A 17,446-nucleotide genomic window follows, 5' to 3' on the forward strand; every position below is an offset into this window, starting at 1 on the left:
CTGAATCTGTGGGCACCTTGATCTTGGACTTCCAGCCTCCAGAACTGTGAGAAAGATATGCTTTTTGTTGAAGCCCCTCTGGGTATGATATTTTTGTTAACAATGACCTGCATGGCCCCAGACCGTCCCTCAGCCCTAAAACCAGGGGACGGTCTGCGTCACCTTGAAGGGCTCCTTCTCTGTAATTTTCGAGTCTCTTGTTGAACGGGCTGCTGACAAAGCATGGCCCTCTGGTCTCTCAGAGGATAATAAAGCCCTTTTTGTTTTATCTTAATTCTCTTTGTCTCTGTGGTTTTTCTCTGATTGTTTTAATGTCTTTTCTTCTCCTGGATGTTCTTTTCATACCTTAGCCCTTCAGCTGCTGTGACCCTCAGATTTCAGGTTGTGTAAGAACGAGAGAGAAGGTCAATCAATTGGGAGTTTTGTGTCCTCAGGGGGAGCTTATGGCCTCGCGGGTGTTGCTTTCCGAGTGCCCAGGACAGAAGCAGCTAGTGTTCCCAAGGCTTCTAAATGCAACGCTGTCTGTATCAGCGGGCCTAGGTCTCCCCGGTCGATTCCATTTATGTCAAGAGGAACCTGGGGTGTTTTGCTGGGTGGTGAAGGCCTCCATGCTGGCATTCTGCATGTGGCCATCGGGTGGGAGTGGAGGGACCAAGCGCTCTGGACACAGCATTTCAAAAAAGCTTCCTATTTTCATGTTGCCTCTCCACTTTACACATGTCAGAGCACTGACTCTCTGATTTTTGGTAAGTCCGTTCAGCTTCCCCCTGGGTGTGCACCGCAGTATCTTTCACTGGCATCAGCCACAGTCCTGTCTCTCGAGTCTGGCTTCTAGAAGTTTGTTCAACCTAAATGAAGAAGTGTAGGGCCCAGGTCTGTTCAGGGAGGTTAGGGCCACCACACAATAGAAGAGATGCCAGAACTGGGTTTTGAAGAATGAGTAGGAGTTCATATCACAAACGAGGGGCAAGGGCTTTCCAGGCAGACAGAACACACAGGATGCACAAAGGACGGGGAGGCATGACAAGACAGGGAGCCTGCCAAAACTGAGCCATCAGTGTTCAGCAGATCTGCTTTACAAACCGTGAGGTGTTGGTATGGCCGCTGCTGCCAAAAGCTGACAGCTTAGTGTCGGCAGTGGCGGCCATCGTAAAGCAGATCTAAAGTGACACGAGAAACTCAGGGAAACCTTTTGTGAGAGCCAGGGCCTATTTATTTGCTAACGGTGTCATCATGATCCAAGGCACTTTGTCGGACAGGTGGAGACTCCTCTACTTTTTGAAGATTGTTGCGTCGAGCCCTTGTGGACAGAAAGAAAAATTTGGCCAGCACATCAGTCTCAAATGTCAGTGTTGGTGGCAGAGAATTCATCTCTGCTCATTGTAGCTTCTGTGCAGGGCATTTGGCTGGAGGAGAAGAGCAATTGAGAGGGAACAGAGAAAGGGCTTTATGGTAGGGAGCTACGCTGGCATTGAGATATATGGGATTTGCCCAGTTCCCTTCGAAGGGAGACTCATACCAGAAACATCCTTCCAGGGCCGGTGTTTTGAGCTCTCTCTTCCTTACATACCTCAGGGCCTTTTCACGTCAAAAGCCCATTTTGACAGCAATGGAAAAGCAGAGTCCATTCAAAGGCATTGGAATTCAGACTTAACAAAGACACATTTTTCTTTGCTACTTTTCTCCTCATGATGGTGACAACTTAATACAGTTTAGAGTTAGCACATCATAGGAAAGCCTACAGAAGCATTACAAAAATCTTGAATTCTTTCTTTTAGAGGCAATCGCTATAGACATTTTTCAATATATAAGCATAAATATAATATACATATATTATATATTGTATGGTATACTTTGTTATATGTAATATATAGTATCACACATATGTTATATAATGTTTAATATATTAATATAATACAATGTTACTAGTATATAAATATAAATTTATATAACATATAGCGTAATATATATTCATAAAATGTGTGCATATACATTTCTCTCTATATATATTTGTATAACAATTTAAAATCTTTTTGTTACTGCATGTTATATCCTAAGTACATCCGGATCATTTAAAAACTTAATGCACATAGCTTTTGTGCACCTGGATATTGGGAGTGCATAAGCACCTGTTTCCTGTTAGACATTCCAGAAGTGTCCAATTTCCCGCCATTGCAGACTCTGCCAGCACCCTGTGCGTGGTCACCAGCCATGGGTCCTCCTCGGACCTGAGGGCCTCCCCAGGTGGACAAAGCCATGGTGCCAGGGGTTTGCTGGGCCTACCAGAGCCTCGCTCAGGCTTAACCACCAGGGGGCGCTGCCCCTGCCCTTGCTGGGAAGGTGGGGGATGCGTGGGGTCTCCTCCAGCCCTTTCTAGGGAGACACTGCTCAGCTGGGGAAGCAGTAGCTCTGTGATGGGGGTTCTTCCTTCCACCCTGGAACCTCTGGTACTTTTGGGAACCTGGCCTAGAAGCAGCTGAGAACTCTCTTTGCTGACTGGAGGGTTAACAAGAATAATCAGGCATTTTGGTCTTTGTCACAGAAGGTAGAGGACGTGAAAACCCCTGGTCATATGCAGGTCATTGCGGGGCCAATAAAAGATCCTGATGAGAAGCTAGAAATAAACATTAAAGGTATTTAGCACAAATAAAGCGAGCTCCTATTCCTTCTTTCCTTTTTCTTTATTAAAGAGTTTATTTGACAGAGCAAGAGAGCTCAAGTGGGGGAAACAGCAGAGGCAGAGGGAGAAGCAGGGCCCCTCTGTCCCCTCCATGCCGTGCTGTGCCCCTTGCACCCCCCCCCCCACCACGTGCCTGACCCGGGGCTCCATCCCAGGACCCTGGGATCATGATCTAAGCCAAAGGCAGATGAGAGGCTTTTAGCCATCCGAGCCACCTAGGTGCCCCTCCTTTTCTTTTTTAATTAGGATTTGATTGGGGTTCCTGGACTTCAGAGTCAGTTACAGCAAGACTGTGCAGAAAGCTCTGGCCAAAAGCTGGTGTTTTCCTTGATTTCCATAGTGGAAATGCTTTAAATAAAAGAAGTTCGAGAATGTGCATCTGTGGCTCTCGGGGGAGGTTTCCCTGTTGGGCTGCGCTCCTGGTGTCCATGGAGATTACATTGGGGGGCACGTGCTTCCCGGGGTCAGGGCGGCACCTGCAGCACACCGGAGAGCCGGCTTTCCGCAGCAAAGCCCATGCTCTTCTCCTGACCCTTTTGTTCTCTGCGCAAGAGTACGTGGTTCCACTCCAAGTACAAAACTTTCATGTTTAAAAAAACTCGGTTTGACCGCGGGCGGTCAGACTGACAGATTGGTATGTACCTGCGCGGAGAGCACTGTGACCCAGCCAAACACTTCAGTGCGAAGACGACAGAGAACCGTGGCGTTGGCCGTCTGACCCAGTGGTGCCTGGGGCAGATGGAGCTCCCCCTGGAAGGTCCGCTGCTGAATTTTTTTTCCCCCTAGTTGTTGTTGTAGCCCCGGGAGCAGATATTGGCTTTGAAACCTTTCCCTTGCTGGCTTGACGCCTCTTCGCCTCTGGGCCGGGGCTGGGGAGTCCGCATGTCAAGCTGACCGAGCATTCCGCCCCGTGGGGCACCAGGGGCTCTCCAGTGATCAAAGGCACAGCTCCCGGGAGGCAGCAGCCTCTGCAGGTGTCCTGCTTTGCTTTGCAGAGCTGAGCCTGCTTTTGGCTGGTTTGTTGATGGGCTGCCCGAAATGACCAGCTTTTTGTAAGGTACGGTGCATTCGACTTGGGGAGTAGAGCACCCCCTTTTGGGGTTGGAAAGGTTTGTGTTGGCTTTTAGCTTATTATAATGACAGCATTCGTCTGTGCAAGGGAGAATGATGGCAAAACATTAGCTTTCAGGAAAGTGCAGGGGAGTGTGGACGAGTCTCCTTATTTTTATTGTTTGCAGTCGTATCTAGAGGGGTTGGGAAGGATCAGTTCTGTACGAGGGGACAGGAAAGCCGCAGTGAGTATGATTATGAATGATATGCCAGAGAGCTCTGCGACCTTTGTGGATCCTGCCGGGTTGTTTCTGAAGAGTTTTCCAGGAGTCTCACCTTCCCTGAAAATCGTCCTGGGCTCTGTTGGGAAGGTGTTCCTCCCCCATTCCGGTTCTCACCGCAGCGGGAGGGGACACACCCACTGCTTTGGATTTCCAGGGGAGAGAGCTTCGGGACCGAGGAAGTGCTCCAGCGGCGTGAGCAGATGTGAACAGATGTCTGCGCGGTGTCTTGGTTGTCGGGCCGCGGCGGGCAGGACAGCCTCCGTTAGAGAGCGGGAGGGTTAGACAGAAGTCAGCCCCTCGCTCCGCTTTTCTTCCTTAAACAGCACCTGTGGAGTTTATGAGTTCCTCCAGGGAAAATCGGAGAAATCTACATTAGAATGCCGTTTCCTGTCCGGAGGACTGTCAAAGACTTTATAGGAGACCATTCTGTGTCTGAATGCATTTATGGCCATATCATATATTCAGGGCGGACCATTCGACACCCCCGTCCTTCACGAGGCATGGCCCCAGCGCACCTGTGGAAGTGACAGAATGGGGCTGAGAACGTCGGCTGGAGAGGGCCGGGCTTCGTTTCTGTTGTTTTGGGATTTTTGTGTGTTTTTTTTTTTTTAACTTCAGACTCACCAGTAATGTCCCCAGGGTTGTGTGGTGGCTGAAGGAGTCTTAAGTTTTGCTTTAAGGAGCTTGGAGGAAAGGGATTTGTGGCAGCTCAGATCGGAGCTGGAGTTTAGGGACGTCCTGGTGTGACCCTGGGGTGGGGGCTGGGGCATGTCTCATCCCTTCCCGTGAGGCCGCCGAAGGGCTGCAGGATACAAAGGGGGAGGCGGTCACCTGCAAGGACTCGGAGGCCAAGGCCAGCGTGTCCAAGGCCTACAGGTGGGCTGTGGGTGTGATTCGGAATTGGAAACAGGTGGCGGAGCGGAGAGAGGAGCCGGGCAGGCCGCTGTGGAAGGGCTTCCTCGCTCGAGGACTTGAACTCCAGAGCGGGGCTGCATTCGTCTCTGTCACAGTCACTGTCCAGTCAAGGATGAGACACAGAGAAGTGGGTGCCAGGCCAAGGGAGACCGGCCAGAGTGAGGCTGGAGGATCCTGGCACTGGGCTCACCAGGTTCCTGTTTTCCTCACGGAAGTCGGCCCGCCTCCCCCATCCTTCATCGTCCATGGCGGGCCGGTCTGGGGTCGCGGTATTTTACGGTGTTGTCCTGTAGACCTTCCCTAGGTAGCCTCCGTGACCTCTGAAGTACGCAGGTCTGTGCAGAGTCCTTTCCTGGTTCTCCGGGGCCGATTCTGAACACGTTGGCAGGACGCGGCCCCAGCTGGCCCTTCGCCACCCTCCTGTCCCTGCTCCCCACCTCTGTCCAGAGCTGTGCCAGTGTCTGGAAGGACCTGCCTTCCCCAGTCAACGACGCCCCCCTGGGTGCATTGCTTCCTTTCCTTCCAGGACGCCCTTTCTTCTCTGCAGCAAACCAATGCTCATCCTTCCTGATTCAGCTTTTCTCCAAGAAGGCCCTCTGAGATTGACCTGAGATGGAAACTTCCACACTTTTCCATATCCCTTGAGCCACCTCCTTGCCTGCGTCCTCACTAAGGCAACCACCACCCTGTACTTTGTGCCAAGGCGTTGACCAGCTCTTCCTACACAAGTGTGTCTTCAGGTCAGGGACACGGCCTGGTTCACTCCTCCCTTAGCTCCAACTGGGAGGGAAGTTATTTCTGCCGTATGTCTCAGTTAAACTATTTAAGTGTTTCATTTTAAAAAACATTCATCTTAAACCATGATCCTGGAAGGGGAGAGTTCACTTTTTCCCAGAGGAGGCCTAGAATGGGCTAGAAGTCATAGATTTGTGGCTTAAGACCAATCCAGCTGCCTCAGGCTGGGGCTGAGACCCAGGAGGCCTTCAGCTGGCTCTTCTCTTCGGGCCTGGCGTGGCTTGGGTGGAGGTCAGAGACCCCCCAAGGGCCTGGGATGATTAGCAGAGACAATGGCCGTCTCTCTGCCAGATCTGCTCTCTGGACTGGGTTGCTGTCTCCAGCAGTTCAAACCCCGGAGGAGGTGGGAGACGCGCACGCACACTGTGTTCTAGGTGGGGAAAACCCCGGCTGAGTGGTTTTTCGTGCTCTCCCTGAGCACGCATTTGGCTTAAGTGGAAGAAGAGGCACAGACAGGGCCCGTGGAGCAGCAGTGTGTTCATGGGGAAAGCACAGAAGTGCACGTCTTGTACTTTGATGTTCAGAAGAGAGGGCTTCCTTCTGACGGCTCTTGGAATCGAGTACAGTGAGGTCAGTTCAGGTGATATCCCGGGGCAGGGGGGCAGGAGCCGGTAGGCTTTCTGGAACTGTGGCAGCAATGGCATCCCCCGGGGGGCCCCCCGGTTAAAATCTCAGGCACATTTCCTTGGTCCAGCTGGGGTATTCGTCCGGCCCCTGAATGCTTCCAGATAGGACCAAGCTCCGTTTTCATATGGTCCTCGTTGTAACCTCCCACGGTCCTCCCCGTCCTCCCTTTTAGGAGGTATTTTCTGGAGGCCTGTGGCGTCCTGGGGAAATGAAGAGGTGATTAGAAGGGTTCCTGCTGTCAGGGAGCTCCAGGCTTTGAGAGGAAGGGGGACAAGAAACGTAGAAATCATGTCTCTGCTTGGGTTAGCACGTTTCAGTTGGTGCCAAAAGTTTTATGATTTCTGCCGGAGTAGAAATTAAGTCAGCGTCTCTGGTTAGCATCTAGAAACTGGAATTCCGAGCAGTTAATTCCACGTTTAGAGAGGAAACTAGAGTTTATGAATCTCTGTGTGCCAGCCGCCCTCCGCATGTTAGTTTATTTGGCCCTTCCTACAACTCCAAAAGGATCTTAGCCTCATGTGATAAATGAGGGGAGGGTGCTTCAGAGAGGTTAGGTAACTTGTCCAAGGCCACACAGCTTGAAAAAGCCTGGTGATGAATTAAGCCCCTGGTGGTCTTAGTCTAAAGGACAGCCTCTTTACCACCTAGCAGGCAGATCATGGATGCTTTGCAAGGTCCAACTTTGAAAAGTTGTTTGAAGTTGGTAAAGTCGAACTTGACCAAGAGGCTGATTATAACTGGAAGGGAGTTGGGAGGCCTCCTCTGAGGGCCCCGCTGGTTTCGATCGAACTGGACACTGTGACGAAGGACTGAAGAGCTTATTCTCAGCTCGTCGTGGGCCTCCGTCTCCCTGCAGAGGGGCTGAGCCTGTGTGTCCTGCGCGTTTGGGAAAAGAGCTGGCTTGGACGAGCGTGCGGCAGGGGAGGGGGTGGCTTTATTTTTATGAGCAGAATGACGCATGTGCAGGTCCCAAGGGTACCCAGAGCTGGGTGTTATCTTGGGAAAGGCCTCCTAGCCCCTTCCGTGAACTCCGGAACTGTTGTCAGATTTGGGCTCTGGGTTTAGGCCGAGGTGCCCCATTCCTTAACTGATAAAAGCAAAGTGAAAAGTGCTCAGAAAGGAACTGGAGAGTAATTGTGGGCCCAGAGGTCAGCTGGACACAAGTCTTCAGATTCCCCAGCAAACGTCTGTGAGCCTTTTAGGATAAACGGATTCTTCTGCCTCTTGGGCAAAACTTTTAATCTTCTATTCAGAAAGAAAGAAAGAAAAGCTCCAAAGTGGCTTTTCAAGGAGAGGCTGAGCTAGAATATTTTTCTTTGAAAGGGCTGGAGTCTGGGTTTCCTGCTTTAATCTCCAGGGAATGGCCAGTCGGGCTGACAGAGAGGCAGACACTGTCCAGGCCTCCCGCCTGCCGGCAGCTGGTTGTTTGCTTTGTGGGCTGCCTCTCGGAGGGGGGGTCGGGCTGCCCCCCTCCTGCCTCCTGCAGACCTGTCTTCAGGCAACATTCTTAGAATGCTCTCGGTCTGTTGTCTGGCTGGAAATGTGTCTTTTTAAATGGGGCTTTCCATTGACAGAGACTTTATTTTCTTAGCCTGGCACCCCCTCCCCTTTGGTAAAGGATCTTTCAGGAAGAGCCCAAGCTGACTTTTTTCTTTTTTCCTAAGCAAAAGTTTGAGCCTGGCTGGACACGTGAACATGATGAGCAAAACCCAGCAACTGAAAAAAACCACTCCCTTTTCTGAAGTCACCGGCATCCTTAAAAGCCAAGACTCTGCTCCTTCGGGCCGTTATTGGGCTGTCTAAAATTGTGCAAAATGTAGGACTTTGGACAAGTCACTTAATCTCCTCCTGCCTCGGTTTACTAAAGTGAAATGAGAGCCGTGCTCTGTGGATTTTAGAGCCACGGTGGGGAGAATCTAAAATGACAAATGGGAGGAAAGGGACCGCCCAGAGTGGTGACACGGATCTCTGCATTTGGATTTTAATGTGTTCTTGGGGCTCGCCTTGCTAGAGGAAATAATAAAGATGTGAAGACAGCACATGCTTTCAATCCCAGGGTCTGTGTGGTCCTCGGCAAAATGAGGACAGTCCTTTTGTCCCAGAGGGTGCTCCCTGCGGGGTGGCGACGAGACAGGTACTGGTTTTCTCTCCCTTCCGCTCAGACTGGGGTCTCTCTCCATGTATGCGTTTGTTTGTTGGTTTACAAATTGTGCACATGGACCGCCGTATATCGTATATATTATTTACGTTCTAAAACAGATGCCCAAAGCTAATGGGAGTTATTCGATGAAATAGCTGTGAACAGAAGTGTTGATGTTTTCTTTTCCTGGGCTCCTCGTGGGTCTGATGCCGAGATCTGTAGGAACTATAACAGGGACCTACCAAGCTCGGTCACGTGGTTCTGTGAGTCTAGGCGGAACCTTCTGTGAGTAAGGGCAGGGGGTGATGGGCTTCCAGAGATGCCAATGGGTGTGCACGCTTTGTCCCCCGGAGGCCGACTTCCTGGCTTTGTCCTTGAGAAGTTTAGAGGAATGCCTTAGCTTTCGGTGAAATTGGGCAATGTCTTGTCACTACTGGAAAAGGTGCGGGAAGAGAACGGTAATCCAGGTTTGGAACCCTTAAGCGGGGCGTCTCAGGTGTTGAAACGGCTCCCTGTGGCCTTGCACAGAAGTCGCTCTTTGCAGGTGGCCTTTCTGTTCCAGAGCGGGCAGCTCCTGTGTGTCGTTAGACACGACTCCCAACCTTTCTGAGCTTCAGTTTTGTCGTCTGTAAAATAGCGATACAGAAAGGATGGCAACAATGGCCAGATCGGATCATCGCGGGGATTAAATCTCCGTCCGCCGGCGGGGCCGTTCTGCTGTGCTTCGGCATGTCTGTCTTTCATGTTTATGCCTGCATTTTATTTATTTTTTAAACATAACCTTCGGTTTTTAATAAGCGTAATGATGAACACAGTCTAAAATAGTCATCATTAGAAGCTTTCAAATGAAAAATACCTATTTCTACTGCCAGTTGAGCTACCCAGGAGGCAACTTTTAACTTTTTAAGTTTTTTAATTCTTTCCTGGAATTTGCAACTTCATATACAAATAACCTATGCTGCATTGTTAATTTCTAGATCATCTTTTCACTTGTACTGTGGCATAGGAGAATTTAGCTTTCTCCCGTCTCCTTCCCTGGTCCCCAAAACACATGCTTGCGCGCACACACCCAGACATACACGTGCACACTCCACTCCATTTCCCCATCCTTCCGAGGTAGTTCTAGCACAAATTAACTATAATTAACTTTAATTTCTAGTTCCTTACATCTTATTTTTCTGCAGCTACTAATTGTCTCTATTTTTTTGTTTACTTGAATTTTTAGGGACATACCAGTAATTCATCCCGATATTCTGATAGAATTGGTAATAAAACTCCTTTCAGCATAGTTCAGCCCATCAGATGATACGATCTGTTACGTTGTCTTCTTGGAGACATCCTTTTCTGAGCTGTTGTCCTTATCTTGTTTAGAACCCCTTTCTCTCCTTGGGCTGGATCCCCTGTCCTGGGTCCCGTGTTTTCAGATTTGTCAATATTTTCTGTTCCCCAGGAGCTTCTGCAGAAAGAAGAGTTGGGAGACAGTTTTGATTTTGTTTTGTTTTGTTTTTAGATCTTGAATTTCTGATAATGGTTTTATTCTACTCATACTTTGGAATATTATTTTAGTTGGGTGTAGAATTCTAGGTAGCACATCACTTTCCCTCAGAATTTCCGAGAGCATCATTTCATTGTTTCCTGGAATCACTGTTGAGAAATCCAAAGTCCTTCTGAGTATTTTCATCTTAAGAACGTGCCTTTTTTTTTTTTTTTTTCCTTTCTGGGTCTTTCTTTGGGATTCTCTCTTGATCCTTGGTGTTCTAAAATCTCCTTCTTATTTATTATGCCGGGCCCTTGGGTGTTTTTAAGTTCAGAAACTTAAGTCCTTTGGTCCTGGAAATTTTTTTGGATTATTTCTTTGGGAATATAATTCCCTCCTTTCTCCTTGTTCTCTTGTCCTGGAACTGTGATTGGAACATGGATCGATCGAATTTTCTTACCTTTCTTCTCCTTTGTGTCTTTATCTTCAGCCCCACTTATCACCACGTTGTCTGTAATTCTCCAGCCTTTTCTGGCTTCAGCCGTGGTTTGAGTTAGTTTGCTTCCTAGAGGATGCCTTAGTTCCTACTCTTTCAAAATCTGTCACCTCTTCTCCTGCATTGCATCTTCCAGATTGTGGGCACATTGTGTCTCCTGTTATTTTATCTCCTCGCTCGTGTGTGTGTGTGTGTGTGTGTGCGCGCGTGCACACACGCGTGTGTACTGACGTAGTCCTCCGTGTCCTCCTAGGGCCCGTTGGGAGGGAATAGAGCGAATGCATGTGCTCCATCTGCCCTCTCTCCCCGGAGCCGCCTCTCTCTCCTTTGTCTCTGCTTGTGACCATCCCTGACCTTCCTGGAAGCGCCTGCCCCACACTTACTGAACTTCACCCAGCCGAGAGCCTGCTGCCCTAACGGAGTGCTTTGAAGGACACAGCTTGACCCACACGTGCTGCAGGAGGAGAACGGCTCGGGCTCGATGTCCCAGCCGCCGAGAGCCGACTGAGATCGCCAGCCTCGGAGACTCCATACTCACCTGGGATCAGTCTGCTTTGTCTGGTCAAGTTCGCGTGTGCTTCTGGGGCCGGATGAGCCAGCGGAGGGGTGGTACTGACCTAGAGCTATATTTGAGGTTGATCTGGTGAAGTCGGCCCCTATCTGATGATCTCCTGTGGGGCGGCCCAGCCCTCCTGGGGCATTCCTAGGTGCAGAGTTTTCTTTTTTTTTTTCTTTTAATTTTAAGATTTTATTTATTTATTTATTTGTCAGAGTGAGAGAGAGAGAGAGAGGGAGAGAGCATACAAGCAGGCAGAGTGGCAGGCAGAGTCAGGGAGAGAAGCAGGCTCCCCGCTGAGCAAGGAACCCGATGTGGGGCTCGATCCTAGGACCCTGGGATCATGATGAGCTGAAGCAGCCGCTTAACAACTGAGCCACCCAGGGACCCTTGTGCTTCCATCTTAAAGGCACTCAGATATACAGAGGTCCCATTAAAACTGCATCCGCTGGGCCCTCTGTTTTGATCCCAAACCCCTCTGTCTGCCTGACCTGCCCAGAACACCGCCTTTATCCCTGGAACCCCTAGCTGGGAAGCTTCCGGGGCTGTTACCTCCTCAAACAGTGTCTGATTTTCACCCTCAGTTGCGATTTTACTCTAGCACAAGGCCAACCTATAAGCCATTTACTACCCCCAAAGACAATCTTCTCCTTTTTCTAGGGCATGTCTGTCTGTCTGTCCTCATGAGCTTTCATTCCTTTGTACTCTTCCCATCCCTTTCTTAAAAACGTTCTTCCAAAGTCTTTCCCAGATACCCGTCTCTTGCTTTCTGGCCCACTTTGAGTTCCTGCGCCCTGGCCCAGGTTCTCCCTGGTTCCCCCAGCGCCCCCACATTGTAGCACTTTGTGTCACTTATCCTTTATGATCTGAAATTCTTCTCAGGCGAATATTCAGACTTGGCCAGAAATAAATGATGTGCGTGCCCTGACCGCCGGGTGCTATGCTGGGCGCTTTCCTCAGTCTCTGCCGCTTTCACGCTCCATCGTGACCGGTCCGCCCTGCAGGAGTGCCCGTTTGACGGATGAGAACACGGAGGCCCAGTGAGTCAGACACTTGGCTCAGGGTCACACAGGCTCTTTCTCCCGCAGCCAGGCTCTCGTGGGAGGCTTGTGGTTCAGGTTCTGGGGTTGAAGAGCGTGGGGCGCCGGCATGAGGGGCAGCGGCCCAGCCTTGGAAGGCAGGCCGTGCGGGGTACTGCGTCAGGGTGTGCAGGAAACCCCCGCAGCTCGTGGGCCTGAATAGCTGTAGCGGGAGGCTAGCAGGGACCTGTGCGGGGGGTTGGGGGGACTCCGAGCTGGGCAGCAGGGGACAGCAGCCCTGGGCCTTCCCAGCGGTGGCCTTCCTTCCACGAGGCCTCAGGGAGGACACTGAAGCCTCCAGGTTGGGCCCTGAGCGAGGCTCTCCTGTTCCCCATCTGACTGGGGCGAGGGCGGGATTCTCAGGCACCCAGAGCCCCAGCGCTGCCCTCCCCTCGCCCAGCCTCTACCCTGGCAGGTGGTTCTGCCTGTGGCCAGAGCTCCGTGTTTCCTTGTTAGGATTTCTGAGGCATCATTGAGTAGGGCGTGGGGCAGTTTTTCTCTGTATTTGCTTTTAGATAGTAAAGCCTCGATGTTTGCTTCAGGTTGTGCCATTTTCCGTCCTTTGAGTGTGCAGACTCTTCTGTGTCTTGGATCCTTTAGTGTTTCTCCTCTCCCTCCCCCGGGCTCCCCCTTGCCCGCCCTGCCCCTTCTCCTCTCCCCATCCCCCCCTTCTCTTTCTTTTCTTTGAACAAGAGTTTCTTCAGGTTACTTATCCTCTCCGAGACTTGAATGTGTCATCTTCAGAACGGCCTTCACAATAGTGCTCACGTGACCCCCGAACGTGGTGGGCAGGGGAGCCCGCGCACAGCCTGGCACGCAGTAGCTGGACGATGAACGTTCGAGTTCTTTCTTCCTCTTACTGCTCCGTCCACCTTAGGCACCGTCTGCTCTAACTGGTGGAGCCCTCTGGGCTCAGGGTGCCCGTCAGCCGTCAGGGGAGCAGAACCGGACCTTGGGAAGGTAGGCTACGGATGCCTCGGTCATTTTCTCTCAGTTGTCAAGCATGATTCTGTAGCGACATCATGTAAAACGGGGTGGACCTCAAGCTCCTTTCTGTGGGCCCTAAGCTCTTCAGACAGAGATCGACAGAAACAGACATTTGTGCTGTTACTAACTTGTGGCAACTTTAAACAGACCACTCTGAACCGAGAGTAACGCAAGCATCCCCAGATGTGGCCAGTGACCCCTCATTTGTGCATCAAGGGGTCAAGGCTTTCTTGTGTCAGATCAAGGAAAAAGGCAGACACGAGGACCCTAGGGGCTCTTCTGACCTGGGTTGTTTGGGGGCTCCCGGCAGCTGACCTCTTTCTCCAGCACCTTCTCTGTGTCAGGCTAATTCCGGAGGCTCATTTCCCCAGGCTGGAAGCAGGGGCCGGCTGAGGAGCCCCACGGCCAGGGATTATTGCTACAAGCAGGAAGTGTGTAATGGTTCTCATTTACTTGTAGTTGGAAGAGGAAAGGCTGGACCTTCCTGACAATAGAGGCAGAAAAACAACGTGACTACTCTGCCCATTTTATGCTCCGGAGGGAAACCAGAGCTCCCTCAGGGCACCAGCAGCCCCGTCTTGAAACGGCTCTGCCACCCAGGCCAGGGAGCCTTTGCTCCCCGAGTCTGAAGCCGGAGCGCCGTGTGAGGAGGCGGCTGGCACAAATGCTGGGCTCATGGCCACTGGGACCGCGTGATCGCCGCAAGGAAGCGGGAGCTACTGCTGCCTGTGGTCACGCTGGCGCTGGCGTCTGCGGGAATTCTTTGCATCAGATGCTACTTTGGCTGTCAGCAGTGGTAGATGAGTTGAGAAATACATCAGAATATAGAGGGCTCTTTGCCTTTCCTCCCTAGAAGAGAGTTGATATGTCTCTTTTCTTTTTTAAAGATTTATTTATTTATTTTTTTATTTGTCAGAAAGAGAGCGAGCACAGGCAGACAGAGTGGAAGGCAGAGTCAGAGGGAGAAGCAGGCTCCCCGCAGAGCAAGGAGCCCGATGCAGGACTCGATCCCAGGACGCGGGGATCATGACCTGAGTCGAAGGCAGCTGCTTAACCAACTGAGCCACCCAGGCGTCCCGATATGTCTCTTTTCTTAACATCGGTAGGCGACTTGTGAAAATCCATCTGGTATCTATCAAAAAGAAACCTATGACATTTTAAAAGTCGAGTTTTTGAGATGGAAATCCTCCTTTTTGATTCTCTCCTTAATTGGCTAATTATTCAGGAATGGATTTTTAATTTCCATCCACAGTCATGATTATAACCCAATAAGAATTAGAAATAAGTAAGACTGGGGCATCTGGACGGGCTCCGTCGGTTAAGTGTCTCACCCTCGATCTCAGCTCAGATCTTGATCTCAGGGTCGTGAGTTCGAGCCCCACTTTGGGGTCCATGCTGGGTGTGGAGCATACTTAAAAAAAAAAAAAAAGGAAGGCTGATCTCCTGCCCCTCAATCTTGACTATTTAGAAATTAAAAATCCATTCCTTAATAATTAGCCAATTAAGGAGAGAATCAAAAAGGAGGATTTCCATCTCAAAAGAAATGGAAAGGAGAGCACTTTATTCCAAGCCTGTGTGCCACGGCGGAAGAGGCATCCAGAGGAAAATAAATAGCCTGAAATAGCTTTATTATTAAAGGAGGTGGGAAATAAGAACGACAAGGAAGGAATCATTTTAAGAAGTTTGGAAAAAGGACAATAGATTAAGCCAGTATGCGACAGAAACACAAAGCTAACTTTAAGGAAATAGAAAATAAACAGAAAACAGTAGGAAGGAATATACATTTCTGTGCTGCTGCTTGGGGAGCGCTAAGCAGGGAGGTTCACCACGTACGATCCGAGGGACGTGTCTGAGCCGGTGTCGTACCTTTCGCTCAGCGGACTATGATGCGGCTGTGACCGTCATTGTAAAAGCGTTTGTAAGAGGACTGAGTGAAATGTTCGTGTGCAGTGCAAAGTGCAGAATCAAAAATTTCATTTACAGAATGATCGTAACTGTGTGAATACAGTCTCCCATTTCTCTCCTATCCCCAAGTTGTGAAGAAAATTAAGTCTGGAAAGAATGCATCATCCTAGCCCAGTGGGGATGAGGTGCTGGTGCTCGAGGACACAGAAGGACCTGGAATACGTTGTTTTTATCTGGAAGAAGCCAGTCACCAAAAGACCATAGACTGTAGGACTCCATTAATAGGAACTTTCCAGAGGACGCAAATCTACAAAGGCAGAAAGTAAATTAGCAGTTGCCAGTGGCTGGGGTGGGTTGGGAGATGCAGTGACAGCGTAAGAATACGAGGTTTCTTTTTGGGGTGATGGAGATGTTCTAGAATTGATTGCGTGAGGGTCGCACGACACTGAGTACACTAAAACCCACTGAGTTGTGTACTTTACCTGGCTAAATGGTATGGGATGTGAAGGGTATCTTAAACTGCTAGCAAAGACATCACAGTGGTTATCTTGGGGGATGGGCATATCAGTGCTTTTTCCTTTTGTTTGTCCACCGTCTTCTGTAATTTCTAGATTTCCACATTTTCCAGATGTAACTCCACATTACTTGGACAATGGAAATGGTAATAACCTACAAAAACACTTTAGGGGAAGAATGTTAACAATAGGTCTTTTAGCAAAAAAGGCAGGGATGGGAAATCTGTGAGCCCACCTTCTGAGAAGGCGTGGGGGGTCTGGTCAGCCTGCAGTCTGGAGCCTAGCTGTCACGGGTGGATCGTGGCATTGCCGGCCGCTGTCGCACGCGTCAAGTGGCACGGGGCTGTTCTTCTGTGAGTCACGGAAAATAAACCATCCTTTGAGCTCTCTTGAGGGCAGGATCCCATCTCAGGGAAAAACGGGGTGGGTGGAGGGGAGGACGGGGCGGGGGGGGGGAGGGCGGTGGGGGGAGTGGTCTGTGAAACCAGGGATGACCGGTTTCTAGGGAAAAATGCGAAGAGGTGTCAGACTCTGCTATCGGAGTGCTAAATTAGAGATAGCTGTTACTTATATAACTTCCTGTAATTGCCGGGCAGGGGCTGTCGCTGACAGCCGCCCTCTGCTTGGATCCAGAGCCCTTCCCTCCTGGCGACCGGCTCACTTCTGCCTTTGGGCTCCGGGCGCAGGGTCAGCCTTTCCAACTGACGCTGAAATGTCATTTTAAACAGCAGCCTCTGCCGCCCTTTCTGAAGATGGGAAACTCTTACGCCGGACAGCTGAAGACGACGCGGTTCGAAGAGGTCTTACACAACTCCATCGAGGCGTCCCTGCGGTCCAGCAGCCTGGTGCCCCGGCCCGTCTTCTCCCAGCTCTATCTGGAAGCCGAGCAGCAGCTCTCTGCCCTGGAAGGTAGGAGATGCGCCGGGCTGGGTCCTGCGTCCGTGCAGCTCCTGTTAGAACAGAACTGGAAACTCCTTCTCCCCTCTGTGTGGAAAACATTGGGTCTAGCAGAAAAGAATTATTAGAAAAGGAAAGATGCACTTACATTTTTCCTGGACTAAGACCGAGCTTCAGCCAAAAGGATGCAAGGAATGTGGTTATTCATTGGCTCACGGGGGAAGGAAGAGGGCTGTGTTGGGACTGTCGTGCCTGGGTTGCTTCTGATGCTTTTGATAGAAGGTTTGATGTTCTCCCTGGATAAGTCAGAAATTTTAACACCCTTTGGCCCTTGGTGATTTTTTTCCGTCTCTGTCCAGGAATTCATGGTCCTATCTTCGCAAAATAGTCTCTAGGTAGTTTCTCTTTGTGACTGCAGATACGAGAGCCCTCTAGAAACTTTGAAACACCAAGATGAAACCCTTATGAATTGAGTGTGTGCCAGGAATAAATGAATCAGTTATATTCAGGCGTGGGGACAACTTTAGGATTTGCTTAATTATCCAGAGGATAAAATGGTTGTTTTCAGTCTTTAGTGTATCTCTTTCATAGCCACGTGTTTTTTATGCCAGAAGTAACCCACAGCAGTCCACGGGATGAGACGGTGACCGTTACCTAAGTTCTTTTGGGCAGTGTATGCCTTCCGCTAGAAGTTCCCTGCAGACTTCACGTAGATATTGAAGGCGAAAAAGGACCATTGTTGAAAAGAAAAATTAATCAATTAAGAAGGCGTGCAGTATGCCTGGTCCTATACTGGGGGTTCGCCATGTGTATGGGTCTGTGTGTGTGTGTGTGTGTGTGTGTGTGTTGGCAGGGTGTGGGGGTCGCACGTAAGAGAAAATGAGGCACAGAGTTGCTTGTGTGGGACCTGATAGTTCCTTATTCTCGCAGGAAGGCGTTCCTTGTGTCCGTCTTTGAAAAGTCCTTACGTTAATTTTGCAAACAGCCACAGTAAGGACCTAAAAGAGCTAGAGGAGGGTCTGGGAGAAACTGGGCTGTGCCCA

General features: G+C 50.2%; 1 protein-coding gene across 7 annotated transcripts in view; it reads left to right on the plus strand.

Annotated features, from left to right (window-relative positions):
- The window catches only part of GREB1 (growth regulating estrogen receptor binding 1), a 133,912-nt gene that overhangs the window by 45,781 nt on the left and 70,685 nt on the right, over positions 1-17,446 (plus strand). For 5 of the 7 annotated variants that reach the window (XM_082744346.1, XM_082744345.1, XM_082744344.1 and 2 more), the window contains exon 2: positions 16,235-16,415. In XM_082744346.1, coding sequence (XP_082600472.1) covers positions 16,259-16,415 — 157 coding nt within the window. In that variant the 5' untranslated portion in view covers positions 16,235-16,258. Of the gene's footprint in view, positions 1-3,645; positions 3,738-16,234; positions 16,416-17,446 lie in introns of those variants that run through there. The other 2 variants (XM_082744347.1, XM_082744342.1) reach the window with 2 other exon arrangements.

Source organism: Mustela nivalis (genome assembly GCF_964662115.1).
Source record: "Mustela nivalis genome assembly, chromosome: 8".
Taxonomy (NCBI): Eukaryota; Metazoa; Chordata; class Mammalia; order Carnivora; family Mustelidae; genus Mustela; species Mustela nivalis.